Genomic DNA, 19,838 nt, shown 5'->3' on the forward strand with positions numbered 1-19,838 from the left:
TGTTCCAATGACTGATATGTGAGGAATTTGAATGGTTTTTGTCTAGTTGAACTCATTGCAAAAAATTCTCTGGAAAGGTTAAGTGATTTTGAGAGTTTATGAAACAATCGCTCAGAGATAGTAATTGTGTAATCCGTCACTCTTTGTATGGATAGATGACATTCTCAAGTTTCTTTTGCTAAGGACATGATGGTAAATATTTAAAATACAAAACACAAATGAGATGATAGAGTTTAGAGTTACAACATGAATGTGGAGAGCAGAAAATGTGCTTTTGGAAGCATTTTGATGAGAGATGTTTGAGTTCATGTCAAGATCTCAGCAGTTTGCAGATATTGGTTTCTTGGCAAATCTGTGCACAGTTTGAGACATTATTGAGATTTCTGAGACACACGTGTGTTTTTTTTTTTTTTTGCTGTCCATGTAATCTCATAGCTGTCTAATGATTTATTATTTTATTAATTTATTCTTATTTATTTATTAATTTAAGTATTTTTCTATTTTGTTTATTCTTGTATTTTTTATTAATTCATTCTTATTATTAATTTAATTTATCATTTTTTCTTTTAATTAAGTTTATTAATTTATTGTTCAATCAATTTATTATTTTTCTTAATTTATTCTTATTTACTTTTTATTTATTTTGCTAGTTTATTTAGTCTTTTCTTTATTTGTTATTTTTATTAATTTATTATTATTAATTTATTCATTTACTTATGTTTCTATTAGGGCTGTCAAACGATTAATCGCATCCAAAATAAAAGTTTGTGTTTACATAATATATGTGGGTGCACTGTGTATAATTATTTTATATACACTCTAAAAAATGCTGCGTTGTTTTAACCCAATTTTGGGTAAAATATGGACAAACCCAGCCATTGGGTTACATTTTTAAATTACATTTTTAACCCAATGGCTGGATTTGTCCATATTTTACCCAAAATTGGGTTAAAACAACCCAGCATTTTTTAGAGTGTATATAAATACTCACACATGCTTGTATATATTTAAGAAATGTTTTCATACTGTATATAGATTTATATATAATTTATATTATATATTAATTTAAGTATTTTATATATAAATAATGTTTTTTTTTCCTTAAATATACATGCATGTGTGTGTATTTATATATATATACAAAATAATTATACACAGTGCACCCACATATATTATATAAACACAAACTTTTATTTTGGATACGATTAATTGCGATTAATCGTTTGACAACCCTAGTTTCTATATATATTTTTCTTTCATTCATTAATTCATTGATTGATTGATTGATTCATCGATTCATTCATTCATTTTCCTTTCTCTAGTAACATGTCATTTCATCCCACAGCTATAGCAGATCTGCTGAAAAAAGCTTTTAATTAAAGCATCATAAAGTACATAATTGTCAGTTCTACATCCACGGCTGCCTGTCAGATGTTAGTCGTTTGTGTGAGTGTGTGTGATTCTGTGTACAGATGTGGTCACATTAAAACCAGAAATATCTTTTATACAAGTACACAGACACGAATACTTGGCCAAGGCTTTGCGAGTTTACCAGATTCCATGTGCTTGTACCACAAATCAAATGACACCATCAACTATAGATTCATTACACGGCCACATTCATTGATTTAAAAGTCTCAGCAGAGCTGCAGATGTTTGAGGATAAACACCAATGATTAGCTGTAAAAGTCTCTGATACAGATTCACAGCAGGAGTTTCATGTGGTCGAGAGAACAGGGATATAGTTCATAATAAACGTGCGGTCGGCGCAGGAGGCCGTCCGGACAGATCTGTCATATGTTGGTAAGTTATGCTTTGATATCTGCATGTCGTGAATATGTTTTGTTGTTATCAGAAGGAGATGAATAAAAGTAATGCATGCACGGGGAACTCTGACTGGTATCTGAATGCATTGGTCTTTGCAATATGAAGAAAACGGCTGTATAGCGTCCCATACCTCATGGTACAAATTTTAAAATGTGCTTTCGGACTGTACGGTTCAGTTACATGAAGTGTTTATACAATTTTGACGTTCTTTGTCTAAACTGATCCGTCTTGAACTGAACATTAGATAAGTGAGAGTCCCATTGTTCATGCGTGTGAGCAGATGTGGTGTGTTGTTTAGTTTGGAGAGGTTGGTTATGACAGTGGCGGTTGTTATAGATTATGTGTGGCTGCAGTATATCATAAGTGTGACCCTCAGGCTTCTTTTAAGTGCACTATGTAGACAACAGGGGGCAGTGTGTGCTCTCTACAGTGTCAATGATGATGGATGGCGCACGTGATTTTTCTTCTTACCTTTTTGTTTGTTCATCAGTTTGTCATTGTGAGAAATAAATCAGGACTGAGACGGGATTTGTATTTGCACATACACAGAACACTAGTCTTTTTCATATTAACATTAACTCCGTTTTTTTCCAGTAATTGTGCTCCAGACATGAATGATTTGTCAAATCAAGTGTTTATATGTTTGTTTAGTTTTTTTGAGGAAACAAGTGAATTACTATTCCAAGTGATTGTAATTACAGTTGGTGTGACTTAGTAAATGCATTTATTTAACCTAAAATACAGTAAAAACTATAATATTATGACATATTATTACAATTAAAAATGAAAAACTGTTTTAAAAAAGTGCAATAGGTAAAATAGCTGTAAAAATATTGAAACAATGAATAGAAAAAATAATACAATTTTTAAAAAAAATATATGAATATATATAAATATAAGAAATCTTTTGTAACATTATAAATGCCTTTTTTGAAATCCTTAAGTCTTTTTGATCAATTTAAAGAGGCCGTATTATGCCATTTTACAGTCTTGATTATGTTTTTGGGCTCTACTAGAATAGGTTTTCAAGCTTGAATGTTCATAAAACACATTATTTTCCTCATATTCTCCATTGTTGCGTCAGTATCGCTCTGTTTAGTTCCTGTCTCGATGACGCTCCTCCTTTTGTAAAGCGCACTGTGCTCTGATTGGTCGGCTGGAGCAGTGTGTTGTGATTCGTCGAGCGCTTCGAGTGTGTTTGGGAAATGTCCCGCCTCTTACCATAACTGCCAGTTTAACACACTACTTACTAACTCAACCAGGCCCCGCCCCTTTATTCTGCATATTAATTATTATAATGAGGAATATTGTGACGTGTTCGTTCCCGGAAGAAACTCGAGGTGTTTCAGGGAGTTCAGAAACACTGATATAGAGAAGACTTTGTGCTTTGCAGAGCTTTTTATTGATGAGTGTATTTACAGTGGTGTGAATAAGTTTGGACACCGATGCTAAAGTTGCCTAAAAAGAGGAATAAAAAATCATCTTTTGGATGTTGATCTTAATGCCTTAATTAGAAAAATGAGGAAAACTCCAACCTTTAAGGACACCAATTTTCTTTGTGAATGAATAATGTATCATAAATAAATAAATGTTTTTCAAAATAAATACAGGGTGCATAAGTCAGGACACCCCTATGTTAAAGTCCCATAGAGTCAGGCAGATTTTTATTTTTAAAAGCCAGTTATTTCATGGATCCAGGATAATATGGATATTAATATAAATATTAAAATATCCCCACATCATCACACACCTTCTACCACACCTAGAGAATGGCATGGGGTACTTTCCATAAGATCATCTTTTAATGCAAATCAAACCAGCTATTAGGCTAACTGAAGTAAAACCATGCCAATCTCTAGGTGTGGTGGAAGGTGTGTGATGATGTGGGGATATTTTAATCCCAAAGGCCAAGGGAACTTTATCAGGATGCATATTATCCTGGATCCATGAAATAACTGGCTTTTAAAAATTAAAATCTGCCTGACTCTATGGGAATTTAACATAGGGGTGCCCTGACTTATGCACCCTGTTTTTATTTATTTATTTATGATACATTATTCATTCACAAAGAAAATTGGTGTCCTTAAAAGGTTTGATTTTTCCTAATTTTTCTAATTAAGCCATTAAGATCAATTTCCAAAAGATGATTTTTTATTCCTCTTTTTAGGCAACTTTAGCATGGGTGTCCAAACTTATTCACACCACTGTATGAGTTTTGGTGACCCTGTGGTCCTATCCGGACGCTTTTCTCTGGCTCCGTCTGACCCGTAGGATCCATCAGCTACGCTCCGGACCCCCGTCTACACAGAAACACACTTCAGACTCCATGAGCGGAAGTCACTCGATGCACATCTGGAATGCAAACACACAAATCTCTCAGTTTGACACAGACGGCTCTGAGCGATTGCTGGTGGTCTGATGGAATGTCAACACACATGTTTTACATAGTTTTTATTTGGATATTCATTCTTCAGAAACAGTGTATAAGTGTAAGCATGTTTGAAAACACGAGAATAGCAGAAATGCTGTACTTTTGGCATAGATGTAGCGGCTCGCATAGATCTGAACATATGGCAAAGGACCCGAGCAGAGGTTAAACAGATTTTCTCAAGCACTGGATGTTATGGGCTGTAAAACGTATATCATGTTTTATGTGTGTGTTATGTGTGCATATTTGCACGTCTGTGTGTGTTCGGGGTAATAGATTTATAACTTGAACTTAGGAATTCTTTTCCTGCAGAGTTTGCAAATGTTTAAATATATAGTTAAAATGCTCATTGTTTACTCTTCCAGCTTGGCTTCCATGTAAGTTTTTTGCTTAAACACACACTTCACAACAGTCTGTCGCTATGAAACATGAACATAAAGATAATTGATGTGTTTTTCGAGTAAGATTTTGATGAAAATCAATTTCAACATCAGCTGGCTCTTTGTTTCTGGTTTGTGTTTGTGATGTCAGAGATCTTTTCGTGTCTGAACCCGCCAACATCACTGAACCCACAACATCAAATTCCCTGCCAGTTCTCTGTTAAGACAATTCACGTTGTGCAAAACCCAGAACGGCAAAAGGAAAAACTGATTAAAAAAGATTTAAAATACAACAGAGAAATGTACAAATGAAAGGAAATACACTTAAATGTAATGCAATGAAAACGCAGATTGTGAGAAAAGTTACAATTAAAATGCAATTACATTTAATTCATTTTAATTATAACAAAAACTTTAATGTTTCTTGTCATGATTTAGTTTTTCATGAGTGTTTTCACTCTCTCTGAGCCTCAGAATTAGGCAGGCAAGTATATTTAATATATAAATGATCTCTGTTGTGATTGGCTAACCTCTTTGCAACTGCCGGTTTCCGGAAGTAAAAACTCTATTCATTAACTCCATACGGTGAGCGACAACTTGTTAACCTTTAAACTTGTTAACCTGGTAATCGATGGGATTTGCTTCTGTTGAATTCTTCAGCCCGCATTTTTTCAACTTAGTTTTAAATTCGATTGTGTTTAATGGTGGAATTCCTGGTGAAAAACTACATTACCCATGATGCTGTGCAAAAAATACACCAATCAGAGAGTCGAATCGAGCTCTCTACGCTCTCAAAATAATGAAACATTTGTTTATATACTATAGCTAGCTATAAAGTTCAAGTGTGTGTGTGTATATATATATATATATATGTTGTGATTTTCCTTGTAGCTGATTGGCTTGGCTCATGGCTTATAATGCTTTAATGGAAACTTCCCTGTGGGAAAAATGAATGGACAAAAAGGGGACACTCTCTATTAGTAGCAATAGTGTTAACCATGGAGGAGGTGTTGATTATTCATATGATTATGAAGTGAACTTACCGAGACGGATACTGTGATGGTTTCTAAATGAACTGTTTTTGTGCTTTAGTTTGAGTAAGTTTCCAATTTTTGGGGATTAATTAGTTCATTTTCAGTGCGTTACACAGTTCATTATGTGGACTTGACCCCTGACCCCTGACCTCACTGACCCCGCACACCGTCTCCCGGTGGCAGGTCGCCCTCGGGTCATGAAAGGGGTCACGACCTCTCGGTGTAGGAATGTTGTTCGTCTCCATGTCCTTGTTGATGTTACAGTCAGGATGTAGATGAATATATGCGAAGGTTGACGTAACTACTGATCTGTCAATCATTTTATTCTCGTGGTTGCATATAATAGAAAATATCGTACATAATTTATGTTTTGCAGGATTGATAGCTGAAGCTTTAACACTTTACAATATATGTTGTAGACATTAGCTTAATTAGTTGCAATAGTTACATTAACCAATACATACAGTAGATTTGTTAATCGTTTATATTTATTTCTAAATTTTATTAAAATTTAGTTATCAATTAAGTTAATATTAATAAAAATTAAAAAACATTTTGTTGAAATATTGTACATATATTTTTATGCATTATGCAGGCACATATATCTAAAGCGATTTAAACAAAACAGGAAGAAAAGCAATTCATCAAAGAGCCAACGATATTCCTAAAAAAATGCAAAGAAAAAGTTATTTTTTTAAATGCTATAATGGGTTTTGTTCTCATTAATAATCATTAAGTTTAGTAATTATCATTTTAAATGAACAATACTGTTTTTTTCAGTAGTTTATTTCTAATAAAGAGTGATTGTTTTTTATCATTGTTAACTCTATTTTTGGTAATTTTTTTCTTTTCTTTCGTAAATCATTCTAAACCGAGTAACTCCATTGGATCCTAAAACTGTCACATGTCCAGAATTCACCAAAATTCAGCTTGATTTCAGTAATGTCTGACCACATATAAGCCACAGTATCAACCACGACCACAAGGTGTTTCATTATTATTATTTTTTTAATTTCCTGACAAGTAGGGTTTTTGGAGGTACGAGGTTTAATATTAGAGGTTTGGTTTGGACCATAGCCTCGTCTTTATTAATGCATTACCTTCTATATTTGAATTTGAATTGTAAAGCATTATATTTCTACCTTTGCACATCAAACTGAGCAGCTAGCTTTCACTGTTGTGTCGTGTACGTGTGTGACGGTGTGATCCCGTCCGGCAGGAATTCCTCTCATTCATTCATTCATTATGTTTAATTCCCTCCTCCTGAACACATCGCTCGGCTCTTCAGGGGCCAATTTGTTGAGGCGAGGGTTTTATTGAAATAATGTTTTGGGAAACCGACAAACTGATTTTCTCATAAACATCTCCATGTGTTTGAGTGTGAGAGCTGGATGTGTGACTGGAGGTTGTTCAACATCTGTGCTGAAACCTGAATGGTAAAAGCTTTAATGTCATTTTCTTCCCCTTCTTTGATGAACTTATGTGGTTTGAGGAAGAGACTGTGCCTCTTAAATGCGGAAACATCCCTCGCCATCCCATTGAGATGATTTGTGTCCACTGGAAAAAAGAAGCGGTTTTGTTGAACATGGAGCGAAAGCACTTTCTGCTCTTACTAATTTTTTTGGACCACATTTTGAAGGAGAATCATACAGTACTTGTGTTTTCTCATACCCAAAATCCATCAAACCGTCTGACATTACAAGCATCAGATATGGAAACTGAAATATTTCTCATGAGCACTTTCTAATGAAAACTCAACCGATGGTCCAGTTTCAGTAGCTTCAACTCAACAATCAAAAAAACATTATTGTCAAATTCAGTTACAGTGAGGAACTGCTAAATGTGCCTTTAATTACACACATGATTTACTTGGGCAAAATCTCTTTTTATTAAGACTATGTTAGATTTTGAGATGGAAAACTGTGCATGGAAATAAGATATTATGTTTTAATTTGGCAATGGTTTTCCACCAATAAGCGCTTGTTGAGACCTGCAGTGAGTCTCTTATGTATCCAGCCCTTATATAAAAAGATTGGAACTATATTACAAATAATTCTAGATTTCGAAGACATTTTTTTTTTTTTTTTTTTGCAATGCATTGATGTCACTTTCCCGAAGGAACAACCTGACTGAGTGGCAAAAGATCTGCTGCGTAACTGTATTTAATAGGGGAAACTGCGAAAATGTGAGTAAAACGAACAATTTTATCAATTTAAACTAAATGTTGGACTCAATATAGTGTTCCTTACAACTTACTAAAGATCCAGTGATCCATATTGACATGCAGCCAGGAATCGTGTTGCCTGACATTTATGTTTGCCTGATTTCGACACCGGGGAAATAAAAGCAATATAGACCTAAACATAAAGCGAATTTCCTGTGAACGCTTTATATAAACACAATATAGGTAGGTCTAAATCCGGGTGATCACTATCAGTGTTATATATAGCCTATATATCATCATATCGTCCAGCCCTAAAACTTAATATTTTTATTTATTAAAAAACATCCAATAACGAATATGCAATGATAAATATTTAATTGATTAGTTTGTTAATGTATATAACAATACTAAATATATGGGTATGGTTTTACACCTAAATTCAGCATATTGACGCAAAACTGCAAATCCACCTTTCTCTGACTGAGTCCAGTCGTTTCTGTGAATTGCAGCGATCCATTTGCTCCTCTTTCTATAGGAGTCTGTAAAAATATACCTCTGAATTTTTGTCAAATCTAGTTCAAATCGCAAAGCCCTTTCCCACTTAATAAGTGTTGTTTGTTTTTCACGGCAACAAATACAGCCGCTCAGTCAGTCATATCATGTCTCCAATTCGTAAACATCTGGAGAAGATTGGTCTGCATCTGTATTTCAGACTGTAATGTGTGTTTGTTCTCTCCCACTGTCAGACGTGAACGAGTGTGAGGAGACCAATGGAGGCTGTGAAGCGGTGTGCTGTAACACTATCGGCAGCTTCTACTGTAAGTGTCCCGCCGGTCAAGAGCTCAAGGAGGACGGCAGGACATGTCAGGGTGAGTCCCGTCTGACCTCTCATGCTGATTCAGCAAAGCTGCTTCTAAAGCTGGTCTTGTCATTCCAGCCCAAAGGGACTTGCACACTGAGTCTGAAATTTTCGAATACGACCAATCACGCTTACTAGAGCCCGACCGATAAAGGATTTTGAAGGCCGATAATGATACACATATTTGTTGGTTTTAAAATCCGATATTCCGATAAATCGGCCGATATTTATTTTTATTTTTTATTTTTTTTCACAAACGCGCAACAAAACATTAACACATTTCTCTAACATTAAATATTTGTAGTTCTTTATGAGTTTTAACTAAAACAATATGATAATGCATTTTAAAAAGAAACTTGGGCCCTCTGGTGGACAAACTATACAATTCCAACACTCATGACATGGTTGAAGCGTGTTTCGTCCATTTTTATTTTATTTTTGAAATATTCATTTATCAGCCATTATAACTGCCGATACCGATAGTTTGGAAAACACAAATGCCTAATATCGGCCTGCCGATAAATCGGTCTGGCTCTAACGCTTACACTCTGCCTCCGAAAATTTCATCCGTCCTAAAATAAATCGGATCGGGTTCAATTTTATGCGTTTTTCGCATCCGTAGCAAGCAGTTTGAATGGTGTTTTGTCAATTCAGAGCCACCGAATCACGAATGCGGGAAAAAACGGATGCGAAAATTTCGGACTCGGTCTGCGTTCGACATCGCGGACTATGTGAATAGGTACTATATTCAAACAAGAACGTACTTCTTATTTACCTAATACATTTTACCCCATAAAACACACCCCTATGACCAATTACAGATGTTGATTTTTGGCAAGGAAAAAGCCATTTATTTGCTCGTTTACCATCGATAAATTAACATGAATGAATCAATAGATACGCATGTGTGTCTGTGTTTATCTAACGTTACAGCCGTGTCTCCGGTTTCCGCCATTTTCAGATATAACGACTAACGACTCCTCTCCCGTGGCATCATGGGATAGTAAAGTGTCCATCGTATGTGCACTTCAGAATCTCGCCGGAAGTAGTAGGTCATCCGGTTACTTTTCGAATTGGATGATTTCGGACTTCGGATTTCGTTTTTCACATACTATATAGTAGGGAAGTATTCGATTTCGGACGCAGCTCCTGTGTTCCATTCAACTCGGAAATTCAGAAGCTCGGAATTCTAATTTAGAATCTCATGCGGAAATCTAGAACTCTGATTTTACCGAAATGGAGGACATTCACTATTATTATAAAAAAATGCATACTAACAAGCCTATTTATTAAACGTTTGAAGAGACACATGTGCAAAGTACAGAGACCCTCTTTGTTGATCATTGCAAAACTTGATTTATTGGACGTTATGTCCATTGTCTGATTTCATTTATTCATGTTCATTTAACTGTGTGCATTTAAACAGATCCCAAACCTTACATCTGAAACCTATGCCATTTTGACTTGATTGACTCGATGGATGGATGGATGGATGGATGAAAAGATAGATTATTTATTTTTTACATTACAATATTTTTATAGATACATTATTTTTTTCCTGTTATTTTATGCCACAGTCTAATCACTGTGGCTCTTAAAGTCTCCAAATACACTGGAATTTGTGTGTGTGTGTAACTGAAATGTGTTTGGCCTCAGGAGACAGTTTCTCTTTCTGGTTCTTCATATCCACTAAAACATGCCACTTAGGGATTTATTCATCTTTCTGATGTTTCAGATATAAATTGTATTCATCCTACAGATGGTTTAGATCTTATAACTCTTTCATACTAAACCAATTCCTGCTTCACATATTTTATATGTATGTGAACGCCTTTGACATGAGCACTGCAGGCTTCATGCACAGGTTTATATGACAATGTGTTCAGATGATACCGTAATTTATTCATTTGTATTATGTAAAGAAAGAGGATGATCAGGAAAATATTGGGCCACAGATTGACCAATCAGAAGTCGGACATCATAATCCTTATATATAACCAGTGTATGCCACTCCAAAAACTCCTGATGTGAAATATATGAGCAAGAGATGCTGACTGTATAAAGAAGGAAAGAGAGAGAGAGAGTGAGAGAGAGTCAGATGAAAGGTATTTCACAGGGAAGGAGGGAATAAAAGCGTGTGTTTCAGTCCTTCCCTCTCAGACGGCTTGAACGTTCATGAGACATCTGCTGCTTTTCCACTCACACATTTATGATTAAATATCTTGTAAATCATGACAGGCTGGCTCATGCTTTGTCTCATTGGTATTGGGGTTCATTTTCATCCTGTTGATGTGGCCTATTACTCTGGCTACTGGCATGATTTGAGACACTGCCATAGGCCACACTGTTTCCGTGGATACAACCGATTCATTATGGGATACCAGATACCAGGTGAGAACATTTATTGGTCCATTTAAAGTTGCAGAGGGATCCTCATCGTAAGAAATATAACGGAACGTCTAGAAATATTTATATATTTTTTAATATCTTAGATAATGTTTTTTTAGATTAGTTTAAGTAATTTTAGTTCTTCAAATTAAACTTTTTTTTACTTAAAATAGTTGCCAAGAAGCCACATTAATATTTAGATATTCTAAATATTTTTTAATTTTCTTCAGATTTTTCGTAACATTAACAGAACAAGTTTTTGTACGCAGATATATAAGTCAATTTAATAAAATTAATAAAAAGAAAAATAAGTAACTTGGCCAATTAAAGGTTGTCGGGTAATTTCTATTTGGTTAAAGTTTACTCGGTTTCAAGCACCAGCAAGTTACTAAACCTAACAACAAAAGCAATGACAACAGTGTAAATACAGCTGGAAAACAATGAAAATGCATCCTTATTAATAATTATTCATGCCCCAGTGCATGATGGGAATACCAGAATCAGAAAGTTGAGTAGAATGTTGATATTAACGCGTACTAAAATAATATTTACTTTGTTGTTGTTTTTTTATTATTGCCTGAACTAACTTATTCAGGTATTTTTTTTCTGTAAAATAAATGTACTTCCCCACAGAATCTTTTTAATCAGTGTTTTATAGCTAAAATGATTAGCAGACGACATGTTTAAATGTCACATCTTTCACAGTTGTCATTATACTAGAATATCTCGTTTACAGTATGTGTTCATCAGTATTTTAGAGACAGAACACCCTCGTCTGACTCAGCGAGCCTCGAGGTACATCGATAAATTGTTCCAACATATTCAATAGAAGCCAAACCGAATGCTTTCACCAATGTGGGGAAACATTTCTTGATCATTTAACTAAACCCCAAACCAAACAGCAGCGTAGATGGAAAGTGAGAGCGTTTCTGGCTGGAGATCTTCTGGCACACGCATGAATCAGTGGCTTATACTTCCAGTATTACTACTGCGTGTGGGTTACCCTGATCCCAGTGACGGATGAACCACAGCTAACCTCTCAAGAGCCAAGCCAGATAGTGGAGCTAAGTGGGCTGAAGTAATCAGACAAATTGGTGAATATTGTGTTTTGGCTACGGCAAAGTCTATTGGCAACATTAGATGTGCTTTCCAGGCTGTTATTACAACCGTGATTTGATGAAAGATGCCACATCAGTTGGAAATTAAATATCAATAAAGAGACATGTTCGGGAAGTTCAATCAGTTCGAGGCTCGTTTGAAGTTCTTACCATTGGAAAGAATATCGCAATTGAATTGTTTGAAAGACGCCGGGAGAACAAATGGAGATTTCTGCATGTTTCAGACGAGATCGTGAGTTTGTTTTAAACTAAACTAGAGCTGCACGATTATTCAGTAAAAGAAGTTTGTCACCAAACTTCGCTTGGTTTTTGCATTCAAAAACATCCATATGAATAAGTAATATGCTATTTTGTACCCAAGTTTTTAGCCTACCTGAAAAACGCTGGGTTTTAATGGACGTCTCGTAGGGCTGCACATTTAATCGAATTTGTAATCGTGATTACAATTATGGATGCCACAATTATGTAATCGTTCAAAGGCACAATTACAAAAAGTCCACTTATTTACGAATTCACTTATTTGCTAAATTATTTACGACAGCGGCAATGGACAATTTCGTTTCCAACCAGTAGGGCGACCGAAGAGGAAAAGTTACTTGGTGTTACTTTAAACCATAAAAGCATTGAAAGTTTTTCAGGAGTTTTCAGCCGTTTTATTTTGATATAACAATTTGCATGCAGTCACTTCGAACAATGGCATAAAGCTGTTCAAAACATCATTCAATATAAATTGTGATAATCGTAATTAATAATCGCAATTATAATTTCAAGGCAATAATCGACAATTATGATTTTTGTCATAATCGTGCAGCCCTAGCGTCTCGCACTGAAGACTTGGAAGTAAACGCCCACTCCTGTAAGTGGATAGCAATTTTGCATATTATTATAATGAGTCCCGTCGATGCACTTTGTGGAAATTGTTTTGAAAACGTCCTTATGTTAAAAACTATGTTTGGCAATAAACGCGATTAATTTATGGTGTAATTCTGAACCTCTTGGCTTGCCATACTCCTAACCAAACGTATATTCCACACGGTGTGTTTCCTATGCACGTAAAAACAAATTTTCGCGTATAAATTGCACGATAAACACTGCGTGCGAGACGCATTTAGTTGATGTATCTATGGCAACCAAACGTCACTGGTGAGACAAACGTGCAACGAACGGACGGTCAGATTACGTTTTGGCCGGGGAAAAACTGATCAGGAAATGTAATGAAAATATAACAGAAGTTGTAGAAATGTAGTGGAGTAGAAAGTAGAATAATTGCTGCAAAATGTAACGAAGTGAAAGTAAAAAGTATGCACTATTTATTCTACTTAAAGATACGTGAAAAATGTACTTAAGTAAAGTAACGAAGTATTTGTACTTCGTTACGTTCCACCACTGATTACAGAGTTGGGAAACTTCAAAGAAACTGTAATTTCTCAAACACAATCCACACACACAGAAAAATACTTTCAGTTATGAGTAGCTTTATTGCAAATATTTATACATTATATTAAATATATGTATGTAAATATAGTAAGTTTACAATTCGGATGTCAACACATAAATTTGCATTAAATACAATGAATAAAATTACAGTATATAACTGAGTTAAATCACAGTGATGAATCACAGCACCTAATGAATTATTTTTTGTCATATACGACATTAAAGATTTAATATGCTTTTATTTCTTTTGAACTGATTTATTGAAAGAAACACACACACACACACAATGTTGTATAATGGCGACCGGAATGATTCGCCCATACATGTTCGACCCAGAGTCCGTATGTTGTTAAAATTCCTGTCAGATCCAATATAGACGGCACAGCACCGTTCTTCACTCTTAATCGCTCTGCAAATCCAGTCTTGTTTAGAGGACAATCCTCAGTGAAATGAAGCGAACAGACGACGATGTTTTATCAGCTGGAACGTCATTAAAAATAAAGTTTCTCCATGCAGTCCTATTGTAATCCAGAGGAAGCTTTCACAACCAGGCACTGCAAAATATTTAGTATTGCTCATAGCTCGGCGTATTTAGCTATGCGCGAATCGGTGGGCGGGGCTAAACCGGCTGTGTTGAAGTGGGCGTCGATCTTCTTCTGCGGGGGTGGGGTTTTGTTCTCTTTGACGTCATAGTTCCCCACTTTGAAAAACGAGTCGTTTGCTGAGCCTGGTGTCAATAAAAGCTTTTATTGGACAAACAAGGACGTTTTCAGTTCTAAAACTTACAGGATACTCTTATAATATGATGACCTCTTAGATGGCAAAAGCTCAAGGAAAATTTGATTTCTCAGTTCATCACCCCTTTAAGAGATTTGTTTACAAATGCTGATTCATCCAGTAATGAAACAAGTGATTGAATACAGTCATTGAATAATTAAAAAAAAAAAAAAAAATTCCAATTAATTAAACATTGTAAATAGACTTCAGCAATTAACATTTTATCAGTGCCTCTAGTAAATTACATGTTATTTGGTTTAGTTGTCTATTCAAGCACGGAAGAATCGTGATCTCTGTTTTAAACAAAAAGATTGTGATTCTCAATGTATCCTGACTCATGCAGCTCTATCTCAAACTCAATATATATATATATATATTAGGGCTGTGCAAAAGTTAATTACGATTAATCGCATACAAAATAAAAGTCTCTGTTTACATAATATATTTGTGTGTGCTGTATATAATTATTTTGTATATATAAATACACACACATGCATGTATATATTTAAGAAAATATGTTATTCATATATAAAATATTTATATTTATATAATATAGATTATGTATTTATAAATATATACAGAATTTAACCGCAAATAATTCTTAAATATATACATGCATGCATAGGTATTTATATATACAAAATAATTATATACAGCACACACAAATATATTATGTAAACACAGACTTTTATTTTGGATGCGATTAATCGCAATTAACTTTTGCACAGCCCTAATATATATATATATACATAGTTTATCAGTCTGTCATACAGTTTTTATTCAAATCAAATTAACGGCAATATGACAAATACCATCTTGATGTATGGTCAAAATAAATTGACCATACACTTGATGTATACTCAAAATAAATGTGAGAAAAGTTGTCTTTAAAATAAATATTATTATTATTTGACCTATTTCCAGCTCAAAACAAACATCTTCATGCTTTGCAGGACAAGTCTGTGATTATTTTGGCCTCTTGGCGTCTCAGTCTGTAATTAAGGTTTTATGTAGTTGAACAACCGACTGGTTCCCATTACCAGATGAGTTTAGTGCCAGCTATCCCATAGTGCCATGGGAGACAACATTGAGCTCAGCTGTGAAGTGCATCAAGAGATTTCTTTAGTCAAACTTCAACTAGAGTAGATTTGCCCAACCCTGATTTGGATTAAACTCACACACGGATCTTTCGAAAGGAAAATTGTGTATTTGGCTTCTATTACGGGATTGCTGCTATTAATGGAAAACTGGCCAATGAAAACATCTCCTGCAGTGATGATGTCATGAGGTGACAGTAACACAAAGCTGCTCATTATTTTATTAGAGGTCAAAGGTCACTCTAACACGAATCTGATTTGTTCTTCTTGGAGTCCGCGGCGCTTGTGCTGGCGGCGTCTCTCAGGTTTTGTTTGCAGAGAAAGCAGTGTAGAGACCCGCTGTGCAATCATATGGATCTAGACAGTTGTGAATTTTTAGGATTTTTCCTCTTAGCAGGAGAGGACACCCTCAGGAGCTTGATGTTCAGTCGACTTTATGGTCAAATCCACAAAAGTCGACCAGTTGTGTTTGGATTTCATGTTTGTTTACTGTCAATCAAGCATAAAAAATGTGGCATAAAAATGTACAGAGTTGGGAAACTTTAATTTCTCAAACACAATCCACACACACAGACACACTTTCAGTTATGAGTAGCTTTATTACAAATATTTATATATGTATGTAAATGTAGTAAGTTTACAATTCGGATGTCAACAGATAAATTTGCATTAAATACAATTAATAAAATTACAGTAATTGAGTTAAATCACAGTGATGAATCAATTAATTATTTTTGTCATATACAACATTAAAGATTTAATATGCTTTTATTTCTTTTGAACTGATTTATTGAAATAAACACACACATAGACACACATATGACCAATTTCCTTTGCAAGCGTCATGGGAAAGCCACTAGTAGCTGTGTCAGTCAAGCGTGTGTGTGTGTGAAAGCTGATCTCAGAGAAGTAACAGTGTGTTTCTCAACCGGCCGTGACTCTGTTAGCTCTGATCTCTGTGGGCCGCTCAGCTTTCTAAACCACGAAACCGTCTGAGAACCTACGTTTCAGTGAACCGTGAATGTACTTGTTTTCTCTTTCTTGTAGTTGGCTCTAAATCTTCATGACGAGCATATGAAACAAATGGCCACTTCTCTTTGTTTGTTTGAGTTTATAGAAAAGGAGTTTGGATATTTATTTACTCATGATGTCAGACGGCAGACCAACTGCTGTTGTGTTCGTACATTCAAGGTGTATTAAAGCTGTACTGTACTGAATCTGATGAATGTTTCATAACACAGTATTGAATTGTGTGTTTATGTGTTCCCGGCAGATGTTGATGAATGCCAGGTGCATAACGGTGGCTGTCAGCACGTGTGTGTGAACACCAGGGGCTCGTATCACTGCCAGTGTAACGCTGGATCACGACTGCATGTGGACGGACGCACCTGCATCTGTAAAACACACACACACACACACACACACACACACACACACACACACACACACACACACACACACACACACACACACACACACAAAATGTTTATATTTGGATTAAAGGAAATGAAGACTATTTTGTCTATCTATCTATCTATCTATCTATCTATCTATCTATCTATCTATCTATCTATCTATCTATCTATCTATCTATCTATCTATCTATCTATCTATCTATCTATCTATCTATCTATCTATCTATCTATCTATCTATCTATCTATCTATCTATCTATCTATCTATCTATCTATCTATCTATCTATCTATCTATCTATCTATCTATCTATCTATCTATCTATCTATCTATCTATCTATCTATCTATCTATCTATCTATCTATCTATCTATCTATCTATCTATCTATCTATCTATCTATCTATCTATCTATCTATCTATCTATCTATCGTCTGTCCGTAGATCTAGTGTCTGTCTTTCTTTATATCTATTGTCTGTCTGTCTATTGTAGAAATATTTTAAATAAACATCATGAGGGTAAATGACATCATATTTACAAAAAAATCTGTCAATTTTTCCTTTAAATAATTTATTTAACTTAAATAAAACAAGTTAATTTAGAAGTTAGCATGTGAAAAACATTGTAATGTACCTGACACTGTCATAAAGTATTTTACAGCGTAGTCCTCCTCTAAAGATAATCAGAGGACAGAGGAAGAAAACAGTGAATATGATTATGCACAAAATAAATCTGTCTGCTGTATAGAGAATGATCCTAATATCCGCTTAAGTTTAAAGTGATTTTCAATGAGTTCCTTCATTCATGTTTTAGTTGGTTCGGTTATTAATGTTGTTTGAGTTCAGAGTTGAATCTGGGACTGAGAGAGTCCTGCTGACGGGACACCGTAACACTCACCGAAGAGTCTCTTATTATGACTCGTTTGATCTTCATGTTGAACAATATCAGCCCAGTGTTGTCAAAGCGTTCTTCTCTGTGTGTGTGTGTGTGTGTGTGATTTCAGCTGTCCTCTCCTGCAGTGTGAGGAACGGTGGCTGTGAGCATCTCTGCGTCCAGCAGTCGGCGGGTCGCGCCCAGTGTCGCTGTCGACCCGGTCACAGACTTCATGAGGACGGGAAACACTGCAAATGTGAGTCTGACCACACTGATGATGGACTTCCCATGAGCGTTGCAGATTTCTGACCTCGAGGACACATTTACGATCTTACAGCTCTTGTTGACAGTGGGATTTAAGCGAAAGTGAAATGCAAAGACTGACTGAATATGTTGCAATCAAATGAGACATGAAAACGTGCCAATTGGTATTTTGTTATTAGAGAATTATAGTTATTATAGTCTCCGTTACAAAAAATAAAATAAAAAATCTGCTGAGCATGAGAAGACAGCAGAGGCCATCTTTATTCTCTTCTGCTTTGAAAAAAAAAGAAGAATAAGATATTGTATTTATAAGATATTAAAATATATATTGTATTCTTTTAAAATGTATTTATTTGTCATGTTCATCAGTTCAAGTTTTCATGCATATGAATATAGTGACTAAGGGTTGTGAAGCTCCAAAATGGACAAAAAACACCATAAAAGTAGTAACAAAAAGTTTTGGGAAGCCATGCTTTAGCTTTTAATGACCAAAATTAAAGTTCTTACTCATAAAAAATGTTGATTTCGGACCTTGAGGACATGTTTACGATCACAGTTTTACAGCTCTTGTTGACAGTGGGATTTAAGCGAAAGTGAAATGCAAAGACTGACTGAATATGTTACAATCTAATGAGACATGAAAACGTGCCAATTGGTATTTTGTTATTAGAGAATTATAGTTATTATAGTCTCCGTTACAAAAACAAAATAACGTGTGTTCTTTTAAAACACATTTATTTTTCATTTTACCAAGTGTTTTTTTTTTTTTTCTGTGGAACTCAAAAGTAGAAGTTCAAGTTTTCATGCATCTCTTTCCATGTAACATGAATATGGTGAGTAAGGGTTGTGAAGCTCCAAAATGGACAAAAAAAAAAAACACACCATAAAAGTAGTAACAAAAAGTTTTGGGAAGCCATGCTATAGCTTTTTGTGACCAAAATTAAAGTTGTTACTCACAAAAAATGCTTCAAGTTTAACATCACTGATGGATTTTTGTGCTTTTTCATTTGGCCGAGAACCAAGTTATAATTTGCGCAAAAATCATATGGAATACTTTTATGAAACCAGGTTTTTTTGTCCTTTTGACATTCTGCATGAAGAAAGTAAGGTTTATATCAATATAAATGATGACAAGAGTTTGTTTTAATAGTTTTAAGCGACCCGATATGAATGCTTCGTCTCTCTGAAGCTTGATTGACAGGTCACAGTGTAGGTTGAAGCTTTTGTTAAACACCATATTCCCAGATGCCTGAAATACTGATCAGTGTCTTTAAAGACAGAGAATGAGCCTGAGGTGTAACTGTGCAGGTCATTTAAAACAATCTTTTCAATGTTTTATTGTTTTATACTCAGTCTCATCCTTTGAAGTTCCCCAAGAATCACAAGAACTGCTCGAGGAGATTTAGTTAAATATGATTTCTGTCTTTGGGATCAAGTCGCCCTTCGATTCGCTGATGACATAATATCACAAACTGGTGACTTCAGCACGGACTGCATGTCTGTGTCTCGTTCTCAGCCCGTCTCTGAGGTCATCTGAAGTTGAACACAGACGGGTCTTGCTCTGATGAAGGATCATGATTGCCGAATAATTTCTGCCGTTCTGTTTCTGTAAAAGTGTAATTGTTGGCTGTGGACAGATCGCTTCACTGCAGCTGTTGGAAGGATAGATACACTGAGTGTGTGAGAGATATGGATGTACACATGTGATAAATGATACATGTCACATTTCACCTTAAAAAGTTAATGATCATTTTTATGACAATTAAAAGTCATATTTTCT

The 19,838-nt window shown here is 35.1% G+C and overlaps 1 protein-coding gene across 8 annotated transcripts in view; it reads left to right on the plus strand.

Moving 5' to 3' along the window:
- The window catches only part of megf6b (multiple EGF-like-domains 6b), a 70,868-nt gene that overhangs the window by 26,184 nt on the left and 24,846 nt on the right, over positions 1 to 19,838 (plus strand). For 7 of the 8 annotated variants that reach the window (XM_089125357.1, XM_089125358.1, XM_089125354.1 and 4 more), the window contains exons 5-7: positions 8,580 to 8,702; positions 16,783 to 16,905; positions 17,925 to 18,050. In XM_089125357.1, the coding sequence (XP_088981483.1) occupies positions 8,580 to 8,702; positions 16,783 to 16,905; positions 17,925 to 18,050 (372 nt within the window). Of the gene's footprint in view, positions 1 to 8,579; positions 8,703 to 10,868; positions 11,084 to 16,782; positions 16,906 to 17,924; positions 18,051 to 19,838 lie in introns of those variants that run through there. The other variant, XM_089125360.1, reaches the window with a different exon arrangement.

Source organism: Pimephales promelas, chromosome 21, assembly GCF_988280905.1.
Source record: "Pimephales promelas chromosome 21, fPimPro1.hap1.1, whole genome shotgun sequence".
Classification (NCBI taxonomy): Eukaryota; Metazoa; Chordata; class Actinopteri; order Cypriniformes; family Leuciscidae; genus Pimephales; species Pimephales promelas.